Below are 22490 nucleotides of genomic sequence, written 5' to 3'. Positions count from 1 at the left end.
CTCTACTGTGATTTGCAGCAGTAGGAGCTCAAAGCTAACAATTTGAAATCATTCCTTAGAAATAGCTCATGATGCTATCAGTTCATCTCACAGATCTTTGAAGAACTCTACAAACTTGAACTTAATTGATAGGAACTGAAAAAAATATTTGTAGTTCTTTGAAAGGGTTAATGGCTGAAGATGGTGCTGTATACTAACTAGATTTCCTGTAAGAATTTTATAGAAAGAAGTAATTATCAATAACCTACTATATGGCAAGCATTGTAGTAGGTATTGGGAATGTGAAAGAATGAAATATGCACAGGGAGATACCTTCATGGAGATTACAGTCCAGTATGGATTTGGACAATAAAAAAATTGCAGACTATGCTGATAAATAACAAAGCCTTGGATACGTTGGATTGGACACTATCACAACACATGCATGAGTGTACTTGAATTTTAAAGACTGCAAGGCCTTCTGAAATAACATATAGAAGAAATAAATAGAAAATGAAAATATAGGGAGGGATATGGTAGAAAAGAGACTGTCCAAGGTTAACAATCTGCAAAATGCTACAGATTATAGTTATCAGATGGCTATGATTTATGTTGTTTATGTACCAGATGAAATAAAGGAGGTTAATTATCACTATTGGAAGACAGTATCTTCATTATGGTTGGTGACTGATTTTTAGCAATTGTGTGGAAGAAGAGGGTGAAGGTGATGGCAACATATGTATGGGTCTCCATATCCAAGTCATCCTTACTATTTCATCTAATATATTTCTCAGGGATACAGATGATAGAAAACCTCAGAAGGGAAATAACAGAAGAAAAGATGACATTTACAAAATAGAATATTAAAAATCCCACAAAATGAGAGAAACTATTTATAGATGGGCTAAAATGGAACACATCGATTCATACAATGGAATATTCAAAATAATCAGATTTAATAAATCATTCTCATAATATTGATATTCATGAGAATGTTCTCTCTAGCATTTTCTTTAGAGTAATATTGACATCTCTGTTTCACAGACTGTAGAACAGAGGGTTCACCATCAGCACTACAATGGTGTAAAATAACAGAGAACACTTTTCCTTGATACACTGAACTGACTGAAGACGGTTGCAGGTATGGGAGTGCTGCAGCACCAAAGAAGAACAAAATTGCCAAAATATGGGAGCTGCACTTGTTAAAGGATCTGTACCTGCCATCAGTGGAAAAGATGCAGAGGAAGCTGGTAATGATGAAGATGCAGGTGCTAATGATTCATTATTCATTGACATAAGTACTATAGTAGGAAAGCTTTAAGAGGGAAAGAAGATCACTGAAATCATGGTTGATAACATCGAATTTGCAGATAAGAATCCTGAACATACAGCTTGCGTGAGCTGATGCACAAACCAGGGCTATAATATAAACCAGGAGGCAGGGACAGGCCTGATAGGACACAACTACTTCATTAAGCAAGGGGCTTCTGACAGCACCATAGCAGTCATATGCCATTGCAGCCAGCATGTAACTCTCTGCAACAGTAAAGACCAGAAAGCAATAGAGCTGAGCCATGCATTTTGGACAAGAGATGGTGTTCTTCTCGGTCACCAAGTTCACCAGCATTGTAGGGATAATGACAATGGAATGAACGAGATCAATGAAAGATAAACTGCTGAGGTAATAGAACATGGGCATGTTCAGGGGAGAATTGAACCCAGTCAGTGTGATCATGTCCAGGTTCTCCGCCATTGTGACTACATTGATTCCTAGAAAGAAGAGAAAGAGGGTCAGCTGGAGCTCAGGCTGCTTTGTCAGTGCAGCAAGGATAAACTCAGTTGCTGTGGAATGTTTTCCTGCTGCCATTTTCTTCTTAGCACTTTCTGAAGGGGAGAAAGAAAGACACACTGGCATCCTATAAGATAAGTGCATGGCTTAGACATTCCCTTGGTCTCTCTAAAAATAATTTAGCTTGGGTGGTGCAATGGTGGCTCAGTGACAAAATTCTCACCTGCCTTGCGGGAGACCCCAGTTTGATACCCAGCGCTTGCTCACATTAAAAAAAAAAAAATAGCTCTAGGCTAATTTACCCAAGTAAAATTTGCCTTGGTTTAACATTCATTATGTGTATTACCAAATGCACTAAATTTATCTCTTAAAAATAATTTAGCCATGCTCATCTTTTTTAAGGTAAGGCTTACAAGCCTAAGTATTTAGAGCAGCTAATAAATATCACTGAAGCTGGCTAAGCAACAATCTGGAGAGAACCAGCCTGGTTTAAGGGCAAGAGCCTTTAATAACATATAGTTAGTTTTTGGCAGAGGTAATCTAAGGCCTACTATTGTCAGACTTTTTGATATATATTTTTATGATTATCAGGAAATCTGGATTTCTACATAAAATCTTCATATTTTTCAATATTCTTATTGAAATAAACCAATGCTAACAACAATCATCATGCAGATCTACCAGCTAGATTGACCCACAGTGGTGGTTTGTGGTCCCAAAACATGGATCTTTGCTTTCTTTAAGAGTAAAAGTATTCTGTCCCTGTCATTTACTAGCTGATAATTTAGGCAAATAGAATAACATGATGATCTAATTGGCAGGGAATTGGCATTCTGAAAATGAGAATAACATTTATCATTGTTATTAATTATAACATTATTTCAACTGGATAGTAAAGTATAGTTGCACACTTCAAAATAGAGAAACAGCAATCATAAGGTTCAATTCTTCCTTTCAATTATTTTATTTTTCATTAACGTTGACAGAATGACAGAAGCACAGGCAAGAAATTAGGAGATGTGGAATTACAAAATTGGCTCTCTTTTCTGTTAATCACTACAGATGACTTAACAATTATATATACCAAGTTAACTTCCAAATGAATAGTAGTTGCACTTTGGGAGAAAACAATGACTATTGAAAACCTAATATTTTCTAATTCACCCTTAAACAAAAATAAACTTGAAATAGTACATAAATCTAAGCACAAATACTAAATTATAAAACTTCAGGGAGAAAATATTGATGAAAACCTTCAATACACTGGTGTACTCTAAGATTTCTGCTAAGACACACACATATACAAAAAATCATAATAAAATCATGAATAAATTTGATTTTATCGCAATTAAAAATTGACCTTCAAAAGAAATCATTAAAAAATTAAAAGCAAACCACAGAAAACAAATAGATTTGACAAAGAGTTTTTATCAAAAACATATAAATAATATTTACAAATCAATGATATGAAGACAATCAACCAAATTTTTAAAATAAGCAAAAGATTTGAAAGGTACTTAACAGAAGGAGTTGTACAGTTAATAAGTACATGCAAAGATGCTAAAACCATCAATCATCTGAGGAATGAAAGGAAATGAAATGATATGCAATTAAATTCCTACAGTGAAATGGCCAATTAAAAAAATACAGACAGTACCAAGGTTTGTTGAGGATATGTAGCAACTGGAAAACCTTATACAGAGTTGGTATAGGATGTAAAATTATCCAACCACCCTGGAAAAATCTGGTAATTTCTTGTACAGTTATACATGCACTTATAACCTAACAATTTTGCTCCTTAACATTTACCCAAGAAAAATATAAGCATAATTGTACAAAAATGTGTATAGTAGCTTTATTAATGACAACCTTGTGCCAGTGTGAAAGGATGTATCTACTCTAGAAATGCCATGTTTTAATCCTAATCCCCTTTTGTGAAGACAGCCATTTCTTCTAATCCTTATTCAGTTCTATATGTTTGAAATTTAAATTAGATCATCTCCCTGGAGATGTGACTCAATCAAGAGCAGTTGTTAAACTGGATTAGGTGGAGGCATGTCTCCTCCCACTCCTGGTGGGTCTTGATTACTTTACTGGAATCCTATAAAAGAAGAAATATTTTGAAGAAAGCAAGAGATTCTGAGAGAGCAGAACAACATAGCCACGAGAAGCAGAAAGTCTACCAGCCAGGGACCTTTGGAGATTAAGAAGGAAAATATCTCCTGAAACAGGAAGCCAAGAGAGAAAGCCAGCAGATGATGTCATGCTTACCATGTGCCTCCTCATTTGAGAGATAAACCCTGAACTTCACCAGCCTTCTTGAACCAAGGTATCTTTCCCTGGATGCCTTAGATTGGACATTTCTACAGACTTTTTAATTGGAATATTTTTTCGGCCTTAGAACTGTGAACTAGGAAGTTATTAAATTCCCCTTTTTAAAAGCCATTCCATTTCTGGTATAGTGCATTCTGGCAGCTAGCAAACTAGACATCAATCCAAATACTATCAAGAGATGAATAAATATTTTACGATATATGCATAGAATGGAATACTATTCATCAATAAAAAGAAATAAACCCCAGTTATATGCAATAATACAAATAGAATGCAGAAATATTTTGAGCAACAGAAGCCAAACAAACAAATGTTCATATTGTATTATTCTATTTATGTACATTGTAGAACAGCAGAATTAATTTATAGTGATAGAAGTGAGGTTAGGAGAAATATGGGAAATTGATAGGGAATGGACATGAGAGAAGATTTAAGATGATGAAAAAGTTTCATATCATTATCAGAGTGTTGGCTAAACTGGTGTACGTTATAGGCATTTACTCAAAACTCATTTATGTGAACATTACACTTAAAATCAGTAGACTCATTCTTTTTTTTATTTTCTTATTTTTTGTTTTGTTTTTTTTTTTTACATGGACAGGCACCGGGAATCAAACTTGGGTCTCTGGCATGGCAGGTAAGACTTATGCCACTGAGTCACTGTGGCCCACTGAAATCATTCTTGATATAATCTATATAAAATTAAATGTTGGTATAATTTTGATTAAATTGTCATAAATAAAATATATAAGACAATAATAATTAACAACAAAGAAATCTAAAAAAAACAGCAAGAGTGAAAAAGATCTGAACAAGAGTAACAAATTTGAATATGTATATCACAACATGCAACAATTGAAGCTATACACATTTTTTTAATGACAGATGGAAACTTTATTTAATTATTAATATGATCAGTCATTGAGAAAGCAGTACCTTTCAGATGTTTTCACTGGTCTTTACATTTAAGAAAATAAGGTTAGTGAGAAATGGCACCAACTATTACTAGTACTACTAAAAATAACAACAACAATAATAATAATAATAATAATGAACTCTTAGAAAACTAGGAACAGGTGGAAACTTACTTAGCTCATAAAAAGTACATATGGGAGGAGACTTCTGGAAGGGTGGTAGAGTAGGGAACTCCAGAAATCAGTCCTTCCACTAAAACAACTATTAGACAGGAACTCTCTGAAACAACTATTTTGAAACCCCAGAGACCAGAACAGTGCTTCAAAGCATACAGCAGGTGGGCAACGGTGGCTCAGTAGAAGAATTCTCACCCGCCATGATGGAGACCTGGGTTCGATTCCCAGAGCCTGCCCATGCCAAAAAAATTTTTTAAATAATAAAAAAAAAGAATAATAATGCATGCAGGGAAGAGTGGGAGGAAGAGAGCAACAAATTATGATGAAAAACTGGAAGTTGCTCTCTCCAGGCAGTATCTACTGGCACTTACCCACACCTTCCCGGCAGGCCACTGCAGGGTCAGGTCTCCGGCTAGCTGCTAATGTCAGAAAAGGAAATAAAAACCTTCTTCCCTAAGAAGAGGCATGATGTGGCTGACAACTCATCACAACTTTTGCTTAGAAAATTTGAATTGCTGGATTTCAACTCTGAGGACAGTATTGCTTCATTCTACCCAGACAAAGGTGGCAGTAAACAAATGTTTCAATCATACCCCAACACAGGCAGTAGCAACCATTTTTCAGCCCTTTGAGGAACAGAAGAGAAGCAATAGGTGTTTAAAGACACAAAGCTTCCTTAGGAAAGAATATATTTCAAACTTCCTGAGACCTGGACTTATCCAGTCTGGGAAAAATCTGAAGTTGGGGTTGATCATATCTGGAGAGATTCTCCTTAAAAAAAGATTTCATATAGGCAGAGCAAAAACCAGAGATAAGGAGCTGGAAAATTCTGACCAGTTAAACAGAAGCTGTGCTAGAGTTCTAGAAGAAGTTGAACTGAATGTTGAAGACCGTATAGAAAACAAAGACAACCAACTAGAAAACCCTAGGAAAAAGAGAGAAAATGACCTGCAGAATGAATTAATCAGGGGAATCAGATGCCTAGACCTAACAAAAAGAATCCTGAACCATACTAGGAAGAATGAAGATATGGCCCCAGTCAGAAGAAAAACTAACACTGCAACGAATATATTGGAGTTGGAACAACTAATGAAAGATGTTCAAACTAATCTAAATTAAATCGACAGATTGAAGGAAGATATGGCAAAAGAGACGATAGATATAAAGAAGATGTTGGGTGACCATAGAGAAGTACTTAAAAGCTTGCAAAAAGAAATAGCAGAGATTATCAGAATGAGAGGCAAAATAGAAGAGATGAAAAACACAATGGAGACACAAAACAGCAGATTTGAAGAAGCCAAAGAAAGGATTAGTTGATTGAAAGACAGGACATCTAAAATTCTACACACAAAAGACAACAGAGAAAATAATGGAAAAATATGGCAGTATCTCAGTGAATTGAATGACAACATGAAGCACATGAATATTCGTGCTAAAGGTGTCCCAGAAAGAGAACAGATGGGAAAAGGGACAGAAAGAATAATGAAGGAAATAATCACTTTGGAATGAAAAATTCCAAACTTGTATGAAAGATATAAGACTATAGAGTCAAGAAGTACAGCACACTCCAAACAAAACAAATATGAATAGACACACTTCACGACACATACTAATCAAATTGTCAAATGTCAAAATCTGGGCAGGACATGGTGGCTCAGCAGGCAGAGTTCTCACCTGCCATACCAGAGACACAGGTTTGATTCCCAGTGCCTGCTGATGCAAAAAAAAAAAAGAAGTAAAAAATAAGTCAAAGACAAAGAGCAAATTCTGAAAGCAGCAAGAGAAAAGTGATCTATCACATACGAGGGAAGCTCATAAGAGTATGTACAGATTCCTCAGCAGAAACTATGGAGGCAAGAAGGGAGTGTATGAAATATTTACGATACTGAAAGAGAAAACTTGCCAATCAAGATTTCTACATCTGGCAAAACTGTCCTTCATAAAGGAGGGAGAGTTTAAAATATTTTCAGACAAACAGACACTGAGAGAGTTTGTGAATAAGAGATCTTCTCTGCAAGAAATACTAAAAAGAGTGCTACAGGCATACAGCAAGAGATAGGAGAGAGAAATTTGGAGAGGAGTGTAGAAATGAAGAGTATCAGTAAGGGTAAAAAGAGAGAGAGAGAGAAAAACATAATATATAAAATCCAGAAGACAATATGCTAGAAGAAAGTACTGCCATTACAGTAATAACATTAAATATTAATAGATTAAATTCACCAATCAGAAGACACAGACTGACAGAATGGATTGAAAAACAGGACTCATCTATATGCTGTCTACAAGAACCTCATCTATATGCTGTCTACAAGAACCTAATTTTTATTTTTATGTATTTTTATTGAGATATCTTCATATACCATATGTATTAGTTACGGTTCTCTAGAGAAACATAATCAAAAGGGAACACTCGCAAATATAAAATTTATAAAAGTGTCTCACGTGACTGTGGGAACATAGAGTCCAAAATTCGCAGAGTAGGCTGTGAAGCCATTGATTACGATGAAGGGTCTGGATGAACTCCACAGGAGAGGCTCACCAGCCGTAACAGGAATAGCTTGTCTCTTCTGAATGCTCCGTATAAGGCTTTCAGTGATTAGATTAAGCATCACTCATTGCAGAAGACACGCCCCTTTGGCTGATTACAAATGGTATCACTGTGGATGCAGCTGACATGATCATGATTTAATTCTATGAAATGTCCTTATTGCAACAGACAAGCCAGCACTTGCCCAACCACTACTTGGCCAAGTTGACACATGAACCTGACCATGACACGATACAATCCACCTAAAGTAATAAAATCAGTGTTTCACAATATTTTCACATAGCTGTATATTAATCACCATGATCATTTTTAGAACATTTGCAAAGTTTAGAACATTTGTAAAATGAAATTAAAAGAAAAAAGATAAGCCCAAATATCCCATACCCCTTACCATCTCCCATTGTCATAGACTACCAGTATTGCAATTTACCCATGTTCAAGCCTTACAATAGAGGTAGGCTAACTAAGACCGTGTAGTATTGACAGATATATATATATATATATCTGTGGAACAAAGCAAAATATCCAGAAGTAGATCCATGCAAACATGGGGGACTGCCCTTTTTTTTTTGCTATATATATATATATATATAATGATGGTATATATATATATACCATCATTATCAAAGATCTGGTCTACGGGATTATAGAGCAACAACTTCAGATATTTCCTTCTGCTTTTCTAAAACACTAGACTCTTAAAAGAAATATCTATATGAGTCTGTAGTCACAATGATTTCTTAAATCCTAATTTCTCAGGTATACCTTCTGTCTCTCATTTGATCTTTCAATTTTTGGGAATTTCTGGACAGTTATCATTTTAACTTCTTCATGCTGAAATGGGTACTACCCTTATAGGGTAGAGGAATGAAACTGGTTGTTGTTCTTGGGGAGACTGGTACCTCTGAGCTTCAGGGTGTATTTGCAGAGGCTCAATCAGGAAGTCTTACAATTCTGAGAAAAGAAAAGTCCTAAGAAAATCTTTTATAGGGACTTTGATAGACCTCAAGACACTCACTCCCTAGGGTTTTGAGGAATACTGTTGGTTTGGGTATGGCATACAGGATTCTACTGGAAATCTCTTAGCCACAGAAACTTTATTTTGTTACATTTCTTTTCACTGTTTTGGTCATTTTCAATCCAACAATACCAGGTCAGGCTCATCTTTGGGAGTCATGTCCCACATCGTCAGGGGGACTTAACACCCCTGGGAGTCACGTCCCACTTAGTGGGGAAGGTAGTGAGTTTGTTTGCAGATTTGTCTTAAAGAAAGAGGTTACATCTGAGCAGCATAAGAGGCTCAAGGCTCTCGGGGGGGGGGTCTCTTAGGCATAATTACATGCAGGGCTAGCTTTGCCATTGCAGAAATAAGTTTCACAGGGGCAAGCCTCAAGATCGAGGACTTGACTTATTAAATTGGGAGTCCTAATGCCTCAGAAAATATCACGATTCCCCCAGTAGGGAAATACAACAGATTCACATTTTCCCCCAATCCTTCAAGGGGACTTTGCAAATACTTTTTTTATTTTCTGCTCAAAATATTCTGGAATGTATCTGGGTATTACATTAACCTGTACAGAATAAAAAAGTCTCCAAAAATGGCACTCTGGCCCAGCAGGCAGAGTTTTCACCTGCCATGCTGGAGACCTAGGTTCAACTCCCAGTGCTTATCCAGAAAAAAAAAAAAAACATGGCACTCTGGCTCAGGGCCAAAGCAAAAAATAAATGAGGTAAAATAAAACATTAACAACACTGAAGAGAGAAGAAGACACACATACATTAATAGTTGGAGGCTTCAATTAATCATTCTCATTAATGGCTAGGACATCTAGATCAACAAGGAAATGGAGATCTTGAATAATTCAACAGATGGACTAGACGTAACAGACATTTACAGAGCATTGAATCCAAAAATAGCAGGGTACACATTTCCTTGAGTGCTCATGGATCATTCTCCAGGATAGACTACATGTTGGGGCACAAAGTAGGCCTAAATGAATTGAAAAGATCACAGCTATGCAAAGCACTTTCTCTTAGACTCACTTTAGATGCAAGGACAAAAATAGGTTGAACATTGCTGGGAGCTGAAAATGGGATAGTATATGGAAAAAATAAGTATAAACTAAGATCTATAGTTAATAGTAAATTTGTAATATGTTTCCATTAATTGTAACAAAGGCAATACATTGAAGATAAATGTCAATAAGAGTGTAATGTAAGGAAGAGATATGGGGTACTTGTTGTCGTGGTTGTTGTTAATTCTCCTATTTATTTTTCTTCTTCATTTTTACCTCTTCCTCTTTCTTTGCAGAAAAAATGGAAATGTCTTCACATAGATTGTGGTGGTGAATATATACTTATATTGATTATACCAGGAGCCACTGATTGTTTACTTAGAATAGATGGTAAGTGTGGGAATAAAACTGTTTAAAAAATAAACAGAAATATGCTAGTACTGGAAAAGTATGGAGAGAGAGAGGTAACTATTCAATGTTGGCAGGGAGGTAGGATGGTGCAACCCCTCTGGAGTATGTGTGGTATTCCCACATGAGGCTAAGTATTGGGTTGCTGTATGAGTCTGCAATCCCCTTTTTAGCTATATACTTGGAAGAACTGAAATCAGGGGCATGAATAGACATTTGCACACAGATATTTATGGCCACAGTATTCACCAATTGCAATGAATGGCAACTGTTAAGGACACATTGACTGATGAACAGAAGAGCAAACTATTGTGTATGCATACAATGTACTACTGAGCAGCTGCAAGAAAGAATGATGTTGTAAGGCAGGCAACCAGGTGAATGATCCTTGAGTACAGTATGTCGCATGAAATAAGCCAGAATCAAAAAGACAAGTATTATAAAGCCTCATTAATATGGACAAACTATAATGTGCAACTCTGAAAATTGAATTCAAAAGCATAGGGTTTCAGGGGATAGAATGTGGGCAGATATTGAGCAATCAACGATGAAGCAGAACAGAATGTACAAAAAGGTGTATTGCAATTGTTCCTAGATTGTTTCTTACAGAAGCAAATCTATTCCTGAATATTAATTGTTATTTCTAAATTCTGTGATGCTGAGCTCTTTGTTTATAACCTGATATTTCCCTAGAACTTTGGGTATCTGTGTGACACCTGAGACTCAGATGTAGGTTTCTGCAGCTCTGAAATTCAACATTACTTCATATAGCAACTGTTAAAGAAGTTGAAAAAGAGATCAGATTCTAATTAGACATATGACTGAGGTTGTCTTGGTTAGGACTAAGGTAAATCAGAATACAAGATAAAGGATGATATTGACTACATTTCAAAACTTCAACTTCTGTGTAAGACCATACAAGAAATGCTTATTCGGTACAATTTTTACATTTTCTATAGAATACTATCTGATTTAATTTATGTGGTCAGTTTATTCAAACAAAATGATTACATGGAAACTTGAATAAGGATTGAGATTTTGCTTTGCTGAACAGGTTAATGTAAAACTCTGATAGATTCCAGAGTAACCAGGCAGAAAATAAAAATCTATTTGAAAAGTCTCCTTGAAGGACTGGGAAAAGGATAGAGATATTATACTCCCTGACCTGGGGAATTCCAGATATTGTCACAAGTATTAGGGACTCCCACTTTAATAAGCCAGGTCCTCGATCTTGGGCTTGTCCTTATGAAACTTATTCCTGCAAAGGAGAAGCTAAACCTACTTAGAATTATACCTTAGAGTCACCCACAGAGAGCATTTTCTGTTGTTCAGATATGGCCTCTCTCTCCAAGCCAACTCTGCAAATAGACTCACTACCCTCCCCACTATGAGGGATATGACTCCCAGGGGTGTAAATCCTCCTGGCAGCATGGATCATGACTCCTGGGGATGATCCTGGCCATGCCATCTTGATCAAAAAGGGGAAGAAAAGTGAAGCAAAATAAAGCTTCAGAGGCTAAGAGATTTCAAATAGAGTCTAAAATTCATTCTGGAGGTTATTCTTATGCGCTATAGAAATATTCTTTCTTAGATTTTAGTGTATTAGAATGGATAGAAGGAAATATCTGAAGCTGCTGAACTGTAACCCAGTACCCTTGATTCTTGATGATGATTGCATAGCTATATAGATTTAATGGTGTGACCATCTGATTATGAAACCTAGTGACTGATATTCCCTTTATCCAGTGTATGGGCAGATGAGTAAGAAAATAAATACAAAATAAATGACAGAGGGGGACAAGGGGTGTGGGATGGTTTTGATGTTCTTTTTTATTTTTGCTTTCATTTTTTGATGTAATTAAAATTACTAATATTGATCATGGTGATAAATGCCCAACTATATGATAATACTGTGAGCCATTCATTGTATACCTTGATTGATTGTATGGTATGTGGCTATATCTCAATAAACTTGCATTAAAAATTTGTATGGAAGGGTAAGTTACATCTTTGATAAAGAAGAAGGAAGTTGGAGGATTCACACTTTCCAGCCTTCAAGCTTATTACAAAGCTACAATAATCAAAACAGCATGGTACTGACACAAGACCAGACATATTGACCAATGAAATAGGATTGAGAGCTCAGAAATCAACCCTCACATTTAGAGCCAACTGATTTTTAACAAGGTGTCAAAGACCACTCAATTGGGAAAGAATTGTTTCTTTATCAAATGTTCCTTGGAAAACTGAATCTCCATTTGAAAAAAAGAAGAGGACCCCTACTTCACACCTTTTAACTCAAAATGGATCAAAGAATGAAATATAAGCACAAAAACTATCAAATTACTAGAAGAAAACATCTTTAGGACTTGTGTTAGGCAATGGTTTCTTAGAAATTACACACAAAGCACCAACACAAAAATAAAAAATTAAATAAATAAATGAGACCTCATCAAAATTTAAAACTTTTGTTCCTCAAAGGACTTTATCATGAAAGTATAATACAACCTACGCAATGTGAGAAAATACTTAGAAATCAAATACCCAATAAAGGATTTATATCCAGAATATGTAAAAAAAAAAAAAAATCCTTCAAAACAGACAAGCAACCCAGCTACAAAATAGACAAAAGACTTGAACAGATATCTCTCCAAAGAAGATCTATGTCCAAAAGGACCTAAAAAGATGCCTGACATCATTAGTCATCAAGGAAATGCAAGTCCAAATCACAGCGAGATACCATTTTACATACATTAGAATGGCTGCTATTAATAAAATAGAATATAATAAGTGTTGGAGATGATATTTTCTACTAAAATTTTTGATTTTCCTCTCACTCTTTCCTAAGCTGAAATGCTAAGACATTCACCCATTTTGAAAATTATAAAATTTATTGGCATTATATTTTTCATAATGATTTATTTTCTCTTTCAAAAAATATTTGTGGGTTTTTTCTGTATCTTAATTCCTGAAATCAGTATTTTTTGTTTCTAGTTTTTCTCAATCATTCATGCTGGAAGTTCATCACTTTTTAGTAATCAATTTAATAACCAACTTTTGGCTATGTTGAGTTAATGAATTATGTGGTAATTTTCTATTGAAATTGTTTTGAATAGCACAACTGTTTTATTCTTTATACATTTATCTGTTGTGACTCGCTATTTTTTTCCTAACTCCTTGCAATGCAAGTTTAATTCACCATCTTCAACTTTCCTTCTTTTCTTATATGTACATGTAATATTTCATTTCCCTCTAAGCACACTTTAGCAGCAATGCACAAGTTTTAGTGTGCAAAACTGTCAGTATTACTGAGTTAAAATATTTTATAATTTCATTTTTATTTTTTTGTCCCAAGTATTTAGAACTGACTTGTTAATTTTTGAGAAATTGGTATATTTTTAAGTATCTCTTTCTTTTTGTTATTGTGTCTTATTTTCATTGTGGTCAATGAATACACTCTACGTTTAATTTTTTAAATTTGATTGACATTTTCTTTGTCATACAACATATTGTCTATTTTTGTAAGTTTTCCAAATGCATTTGAAAATAATATGTTGTCAACTCTTGAAGAGCTGTGTGGTCTATTTCTTTAGTTTAAGTCTGACTAGATTTGTTGTTCAGGTCTTCTATATACACAGTAATTTTTTTTTATTGAAAGAGATGGTATGCTGAAGTCCCCTACTAATTTTTTATTTGTGTGTTTCTTCTTGATTTCATCACAATTTTTGTTTTAAAGTTTCCTTGTTGATGTGATATATTCTTATAGAATATCTTGGATACCAGATTCTTTTTTTCCTTTTTTCTCCTATTCTATAGTCACATTCCTTACTTATATTCTGCTTGATATCTGCTGAAGATGCTTCCTCCTTTAGATGACTTTTACGCTTTCCTAGACTTTCAACATTTGATTGTTTTAAGACTCATAGAAAATGCAATACCATCTCCAGTACCTTTCCCTACTAAGGAAACTTTCCCTTAGGGCTGCTTCAGAATTGGAGGATCTGTCTAATTTCTGGTCCCAATTGTATTCTGGTTTCTCTCTTCTCCTAATGAGCCCTGATTACAACTTCTGAACACAGATATTCATTACCTTAAGAAACCAAAGATGTGTTGATGGGATCTTTTGCCTATTTTTGGTGATTTCATAGGATTTATGGAAAATATCAGTTCAGCTAGATGTTCCCTCCTTTAAGATATTAATTACGAAGAACATAAATATTGGACTCAATATGGACATTATAATGCCCTAACCTTCATGCACTATAACCTCTTCTCTCTCTATCTGAATCCACTTGACATCCACACATAGGATCAGTAAATGCCTTCCTTTCTAGAACACAACTTGTTTCAAGTAACTTAAATTTTAGCCCAAGGCCAATATTAAAGTTGTTCAATATGAAAATGGCATAGATACAGTTCATCTTCATTTCTGACAGGCAGGCAGCACAGGCTCTCATAATGTCCTCATGAATATATGGTTATGTAGCATTATGCAGCTTGGCTCTTTACAGTCAGATGTAGAAGAAAGTATTTGAACACACAGCATGTTAATTCAGGGATTTCACAATGTGGTTGATCATCAACATCATCTAGGGAGATTATAGTATTTACAAAAGTTATGACTGTGAAAATGTAAACATGATTATACTGAGAAACAAAAGTTCCTAAATCACCTTCCCTACAGTCTTCACCCTTTTTCCCAAAGAAAATTTATTCTGTGGAGGATAACTCCAATAAACTTTTTATGCTTCTAGTTCTTCTGAAAGTTATTCCCATATCTCCAAATGATGTGTTCATATTGCTATTTCCAGATTTATCAACTTGGCACATTATTTCAACATTCTGTTATAATATACGTGGTATATCCCCACATTGACTCTTATTCCAGTATTTAATGGTTGTAGTCCAGGTAAGTTTCTTTTTTAGTTTTTTTATAACTTTAGATATGTTCTTGAAACAGTTTATTCATGAAGTTTCAAATTCAACTCACCTAGAGAAATTTTTTTAAATATACATTTCCTATCCTAAGACCAGAATTAGTGAATCAGAATCAATAATGGCTAGGAGTAAAGATCTGAAATTTTAAAAACCAAAACAAAATTTTAAAACAATGATAATTATCAAAGTAATTCTGATGATTATGTTTGGGGCTACTGGATTAAGAAACTAAAGTCAATAGTGACATGTTTCCCGTGGGGAGTGTTTCAGGACTTGTCTTATTTCATCCTTCTTACCTCCCTCCCTTATTTAGTAAACATTAATGAGACAGCATTGTACCACATATGGAGCTTGGAACAAGAATTTAAAAGTAACAACAACCAAAAAAAACCCTATAGTTTCTGTCCTCATGAAACTCACTATCTAAGGTTTATCCTCTTATGTATTTTGTAATAATTTAGTTTAGATTAAGATGTAGATGCCTTGATCATCTGGCTTACAGTTGACGGAACTGGAAGAAATACCTAATACTGTGAAAAATTGAATTAAATGTCAATATGTCTGAACAGGCCTGTGCTGAAGAAGAGTACTGAAATATTATTGTTAAAGAAATGTGATATTAAGGAGCTCTAATATTCACCATAATGAGGCATAATAGGAAAATAAAATTGGAGTGAACTCATGGAGATAAAGCCTTTTGAATAATTTCACTGTTTCAGAGCAAGGGAAAATATATTGAAGTTTTTATGTATTTCAAAATGTCCTCTCTTCTATTTGTCCTTATCTGAGCTCTATAGGATCCATAATAAGTTATTATAGCCTATGAACATAAGGGTTAGTTAAAAATATAGGTTTCCCAAATCTATTACATATAATTTAGGTAAGAAAGAATTTAGCGTATATGACAATGACAATCAAGGGTCTGGATATATCAACTTAAGTGGAGCTATAAATCTTTTATGTCAAAAGATGAGATAAGGTCACTGAAAATCAGCAACACCAAAGGCATTCTCCTCTCCTTTTTTATTATAAAGTTATGGAAAGTAGTACAGTAAGAAAAAGAGCAGTTGGGGCTTAATTTCTCTCTGTGGAAATTTTCTTTTCTCAGTTAAACTTGAACTTGGAGACTGTCAATCCCCCATGACATGGTGCTGAACCTATGGTCAACACACCCTCCTAAGTTACCATAAGTCAGGTCCAGAGGCCTTACAACTGCTGGAAAAGTGGATCCAGATACTGAAAACAATTAAAACAAATAAATTGAAATTTAATAGGACAAAGATTTTTTAAGAAGTTTAATTTAGCTTTGAAAATCAAGTATTTGCTTACAGGATATGTAGCTTGGGTATAATTTTCACGTGGTTAAAATAAGCTCATGAATCTTTATTGACTCTGTAAAGTTCATAAATGAAGTGTCTGATTAATAAAGTAATTGAAGTTTCAGATCTCATTCATGAGAAGTACAATATTTAGAGTACTGTCATGGTCAGGTTCATGTGTCAACTTGGCCAAGTGGTGGTACCTGTTTGTCTGGGTGGGCAAGTGCTGGCCTGTCTATTACAATGAGGACATTTCATGAGCACATTAGCTGCATCCACAGCTGATTCCAGTTGTAATCAGCCAACGGGAGCATCTTCTGCAATGAGTGAAGCTTAATCTAATCACCGGAAGCCTTTTAAGGTGGATTCATAAGAGACAGGCTCTCTTCCTGCTTCAGCCCGCGAGCCTCTCCTGTGCAGTTTGTCCATCAGAATCATCAGCTTCACAGCCTACCCTGTGGGTTTTGGGCTCTGTGTTCCCACAGTCACATGAGACACTTTTATAAATTTTACATTTGTGAGTGTTCCCTGTTGATTCTGTTTCTCTAGAGAACCCTAACTAATACAACTTGGTACCAGGAATGGTTCTTAAGAAACCGAATCTTAGAAATGGGTTTTTAATGAATGGTTTTCTACTCTGACTGGACTCAAAGAGACTAAGGACTCTGATTTCCATAATCAGAATGACACTCCCAATCCAAGAATTGAGTTGGCAAAAGAAATAGTCAAAATATCACCATTCGATTCTCCTAATGCTTCACTTGTATGAAGCCAGGCTCTGGGGGATACTGTTTTTGACACCTTTATGGAGTTTTTTAGAAATAAGAGGTACAGAAATGTTGACTGGTTGTTGTTAGATACACTGGATACATTAAGGAGTGAAAGGGATAGGCTTGAGGCTTCAAACAAGAAGCTTCAGCACCATCTGGCAGATGTAAAAGTTTCTATGAGTTTCCTGAAGGAAATTCATATTTCCTATAGCCATAGACTTGAGATCTCTGAAAATCAGACTCAGAATCCTATTGTTAAAGTAGCACTTTACACGTGAATGAACACCAGAGGGTGACTTCAGCAGGGGAGGATTTGAAAAATCAAGTGGATAAGATGACCCATTCTGTGGATACCAGTCTGCCTCCTTCCCTGGCAACTGCTATCATTGCCCAATGGGCTCATAAACAAAGTGGTTATGGTGGTAGAGATAGAGGTTATGCATGGGCTCAGCAACATGGACTTCCACTCACCAAGTCTGACTTGGCTGCAGCCACTGCTGAGTGCCCAATCTGCCAGCAGCAGAGACCCACACTCAGCCCCCAATATAGCACCATTCCCCAAGGTGACCAGCCAGCTACATGGTGGCAGGTTGATTACATTGGAACACTTGCTTCATGGAAGGGGCAGTGATTTGTTCTAACTGTAATAGACACATACTCTGGATATGGGTTTGCTTTCCCTGCACACAATGCTTCTGCCAAAACTATCATCCTTGGGCTTACAGAATTCCTTATCCATCATCATGGTATTCCACACAGCATTGCTTCTGATCAAAGAACACACTTCACAGCAAATGAAGTGTGGGAATGGGCACACTCTCATGGAATTCCCTGGTCTTACCATGTTCTCCATCATCCAGAAGTAGCTGGATTGATAGAATGGTGGAATGGCCTTTTGAAAACTCAATTACAGCCCCAACTAGGCAGCAATACCTTGAAGGGCTGGGGTAATGTTCTCCAGGAACCTGTATGTGCTCTGAATCAGCATCCATTGTATGGTGCTGTTTCTCCCATAGCCAGGGTCCATGGATTCAGGAACCAAGGGGTATAAATGTGAGTATTACCACTCACTAGAGACCCAATAGGAAAAATTTTGCTTCCTGTCCCTGTTTCCCTGAGCTCTGCTGGTCTACAGGTTTTAGTTCCAAAAGGGGGCATGCTTCCACCAGGAGAAACAACAATGATTCCATTGAACTGGAATTTAAGACTGCCACCTGGTCACTTTGGGATACTCATGCTCCTGGATCAACAAGCAAAGGAGGGGTTTGCATTATTGTCTGGGGTGACGGACCCTGACTATGAAGGGGAAATAGGGCTGCAACTACATAATGGAGGTAAAGACGAGTTTTCTTGGAGTATGGGAGATCCCCTATTGTGTCCTTTAGTACCATGCCCTGTGATTAAAATCAATGGAAAACTGCAACAGCCCAATCCAGTTTCAATGGCTCTGAAACTTCAGGAATGAAGGTTAGGTCACCCCACCAGGCAAAGAACCACAGACAGCTGAGGTGCTTGCTGAGGGTAAAGAGAACATGGAATGGGTTGTGGAAGAAGGTAGCGATAAATATGAACTACAAGCACGTGATCAGTTACAGAAATGAGGACTGCAATGTTGTTTTGTTCATGTTATACTATTTAAGTTGTAAGATATCAAGTTTAAGAATGAATACTACCCAAAGGCTTGCACCCTATACTGGAGAGATTTAATGTGCTTTCAGTTATATGCAGGACAGTTGAGTATTTTTATGTGAAAGAAAAAATGTGTATTTTATTACTTTTATTTAGAAACTAGGTATCATTTAAGATGATGCATATAGTTGCCAAGTTGACGGGGGTGGACTGTCATGGTCATGTTCATGTGTCAACTTGGCCAAGTGGTGGTACCTGTTTGTCTGCTTGGGCAATTGCTGGCTTGCCTGTTGCAATGAGGATATTTCATAGAATTAAATCATGATCATATCAGCTGCATCTACAGCTGATTCCATTTGTAATCAGCCAAGGGGAGTGTCTTCTGCAAGAGTGATGCTTAATCTAATCACTGGAAGCCTTTTAAGGAAGATTCAGAAGAGACAGGCTCTCTTCCTGCTTCAGCAGTGAGCCTCTCCTGTGGGGTCCATCCAGACCCTGCATCAGAATTGTCAGCTTCACAAAATGCCCTGCAGATTTTGGACTCTGTGTTCCCATAATCATGTGAGACATTATTATAAATTTTATATTTGCAAGTGTTCCCTGTTGATTCTGTTTCTCTAGAGAACCCTAACTGATACAAGTATCATGTGATACATTCCCCATAAGATCTATAACATAGTTTCCCAACTTGAGTTGCTGGAGCTGGAGTGCCATGGACGGGGCATAATGGTGCCACAGTTTCAGTTCTTAGCCTTGGAGTACTGCGGTTGTTTCTGTGGCATCCATAAACTTTCTTTTTAATGGGTAGGCACCAAGAATCAAACCGGAGTCTCCAGGATGGCAGACAAGAACTCTGCCTGTTGAACCACCATGACCCACGCTCTGCAGCATCCATAGACTTTTGAGTGGTCACCATTGGCCACAAAACTGCTTCATCCACTTATCTCTTTACACCATACAAATATCACTATTTTCTATGAGTGCCATGAGGTTAGGAAGCACTGTGCTACATTGATATTATATCTAGAATTTTATGTTTAGTTATGGGTTTTCTTGTTAAGAAGGTATTTTGACAATGTGGATGGCATGCAGAACCTGTAAAGGGCTTGGAAAATATTTGATAGTGATGACATACTTAACAGGCATCTTCATACATGTGCGAGAATCTAAAAGGAAGAGTTACATATCATATATGGTATTTGAAAGATCGAAGATACATCTTTTACTTGATATAAAGTAAACTATTTTAGCAATTTGAGACATCAGTAATGGAAGGGGCTACATTTCCTAGCCCCAGGATGCACTCATATAGAAATAAGATGATGATCTACTTTCAAGGGCACTGTAGTGAGGTTTTCCTTCATTAGGTTTAAAATAAAAGATAAGTATCCACATGACCTCTCGCCCCTCTCCAGATTTAATTCAAATATATCTACCTTCAGTTTCTGAAATATGTCACATTTTCTTAGCTATTGTTTTTAAATTTTTTTGGCATGGGCAGGTTCTGAGAATTGAACTTGGGTCTCTGGTATGGCAGGCGAGAATTCTGCTACTGAGTCACCATTGCACCGCCCACCATATTGACTTTCAAATTTTCTCTGGTTCATAAAATATTCTTGCCAATCCCTTATTCTCAGTTGCCTGGCATAAATTTATTTGTTTTCAAATATTTGAAATTTAAATCACCATGGAAACATTCTCCATCTTGTAGTAGATTGGACCTTGCTACTACATGCTCAGAAAGCAACCTATAATTTCTAAAACAGCACATTTTTAGAGTGAGAAGTACAATAGATACAAAGCTAGCTAAAGGACCAAGTCGTGCCTGTTCTCCTTTATATCCCCAGTAACCAACCCAGTTTCTGGCACATTGTAGGTGCGTGAAAAGTGACTTATTAATTATTAGTTGAGAGAATGATGGAATATATTGAGATTGGTGCTTAACTGAATTACTGCCACACCTAATAATTTCAAATCATAAGTGTTGGGTGAACATGCGTACCTATCTCCTGTCTGGAAACCTTGATGCTCTTGAGAAAAGATGTAATTTCAGTTGACATTTCCCATGTTGTCTTACCTTCCTTTAAGTAGGATGTATATTGCTCTTTCCCTGAATATCAGAATGTTTCTAATTGTTGTTCAGATTATTATTAAAATAAGATTAGGGATTCTTTGGTCCTTAACAGTCTTACAGTCTTTTTTTTTTTTGTAGTTCCTCAACAGTGTTTTTTTTTTTTTTTTATAAAGTATGAATTTACTCACAGTGCTCATCTGACCAATGATAATTGTGGGAGGTCGAAAGACTTCCAGGGAACTCCTTTCCATATAGTGTCCTTGTAATATAGATTTGAAGACAAGGAGGCCTGAAGGAGAATTTTGGAGATGCGTTATATGGGGGATGGAAGTATCACTGAATATATATCAACTTCAAGAATTAATCTAACAAAATACATACCTCAGCAGACTGAAGACCTGTTTCTGATATGATGTCATCACCTTAATTTTATGATGAACATGCTCTACCGTCCAGAATTTTCTTCATGGCAGACTTGACATCCTTAATCTGCAGACTGTAAATGAAGGGGTTCAACATGGGAACAACAACAGTATAAAACACAGAAGACACTTTCCCTTGGTCCAAAGAGCTGACAGATGATGGCTGCAGGTGCATGAATGCTGCAGACCCAAAGAAAATAGCAACAGCAGAGATGTGGGAGCTGCATGTGCTGAAGGCTTTGGATCTGCCCTCAGTGGAGCGAATACGGAGGATGCTGACAACGATGAGGATGTAGGAGACAAGAATGGTTAGGGCAGGAATCAGGAGGTTAAACGCACTTAAGCACAAAACCAGTAACTCGTTGATAAAGATACTGGAGCAGGACAGCTCCAGGAGTGGAAAGAGATCACAGAAGAAATGGTTAACCACATTGGTCTTGCAGAAAAAGAGTCTCAACATAAAACCTGTATGAATTGTAGAGCCGATTAAGCCCAAAACGTATACACCCATTGTGAGCCAGAAACAGACGGGGTAGGACATGATGACATTATAAAGCAAAGGTCTACAGATGGCAACATAGCGGTCATATGCCATCGCAGCCAACATATGACACTCTGCAATAGCAAAAATCAGAAAGAAGTAGAGCTGAGCCATGCATTCTGGGTAAGACATGATGCTCTTCTCTGACACAAAGTTCACAGGCATTGTGGGGGTAACGACAGTGGAATGGCAGAGATCAATGAAGGAGAAGCTGCTGAGGAAATAGTACATGGGGGTGTGCAGGGGAGAACTGAGCCCAATCAGTGTGATCATGCCCAGGTTCCCCACCACTGTGACTACATAGATTCCTAGGAAGAGTAGAAAGAGGGGGAGCTGGAGATCAGGGTGGTTCGTCAGCCCAGCGCAGATGAAGTCGGTCGCTGTGGTATGATTTGCAGGGTCCATTATCCTCTCAACATTTTCTAAAGTTAAACAAGAGAAAATAAGTATACTATCATGTATGCATATATGTGTGTTTGTGTTCGAGTGTTGCACAAGAATATGCATGTGTGGGAGAGAGAAGGGATATTATGTGGAGAACATTATTTTTTCTCTCCTCAGAAAAGATTAATAGTATGGAGATTTCTTGCAGCTTATCATCTACTCTGGGAAAACTGATTATTGTGGTTGACC

The 22490-nt window shown here is 36.5% G+C and overlaps 1 protein-coding gene and 1 pseudogene across 1 annotated transcript; both read right to left on the bottom strand.

Annotated features, from left to right (window-relative positions):
• Positions 1-963: 963 nt before the first annotated feature.
• Positions 964-1867, bottom strand: LOC143645007 (olfactory receptor 8G1-like; annotated as a pseudogene).
• Positions 1868-21323: 19456 nt separating this feature from the next.
• On the bottom strand, positions 21324-22262 carry LOC143645006 (olfactory receptor 8G3-like). The gene has a single exon (XM_077114673.1). It carries the CDS (start codon positions 22260-22262, stop codon positions 21324-21326), a length of 939 nt encoding a protein of 312 aa, XP_076970788.1.
• Positions 22263-22490: the final 228 nt, after the last annotated feature.

Source organism: Tamandua tetradactyla, chromosome 8 (genome assembly GCF_023851605.1).
Source record: "Tamandua tetradactyla isolate mTamTet1 chromosome 8, mTamTet1.pri, whole genome shotgun sequence".
NCBI lineage: Eukaryota > Metazoa > Chordata > Mammalia > Pilosa > Myrmecophagidae > Tamandua > Tamandua tetradactyla.
Note: the sequence above shows the minus strand (reverse complement) of the source record. Positions and strands in the feature narration are given on the sequence as shown.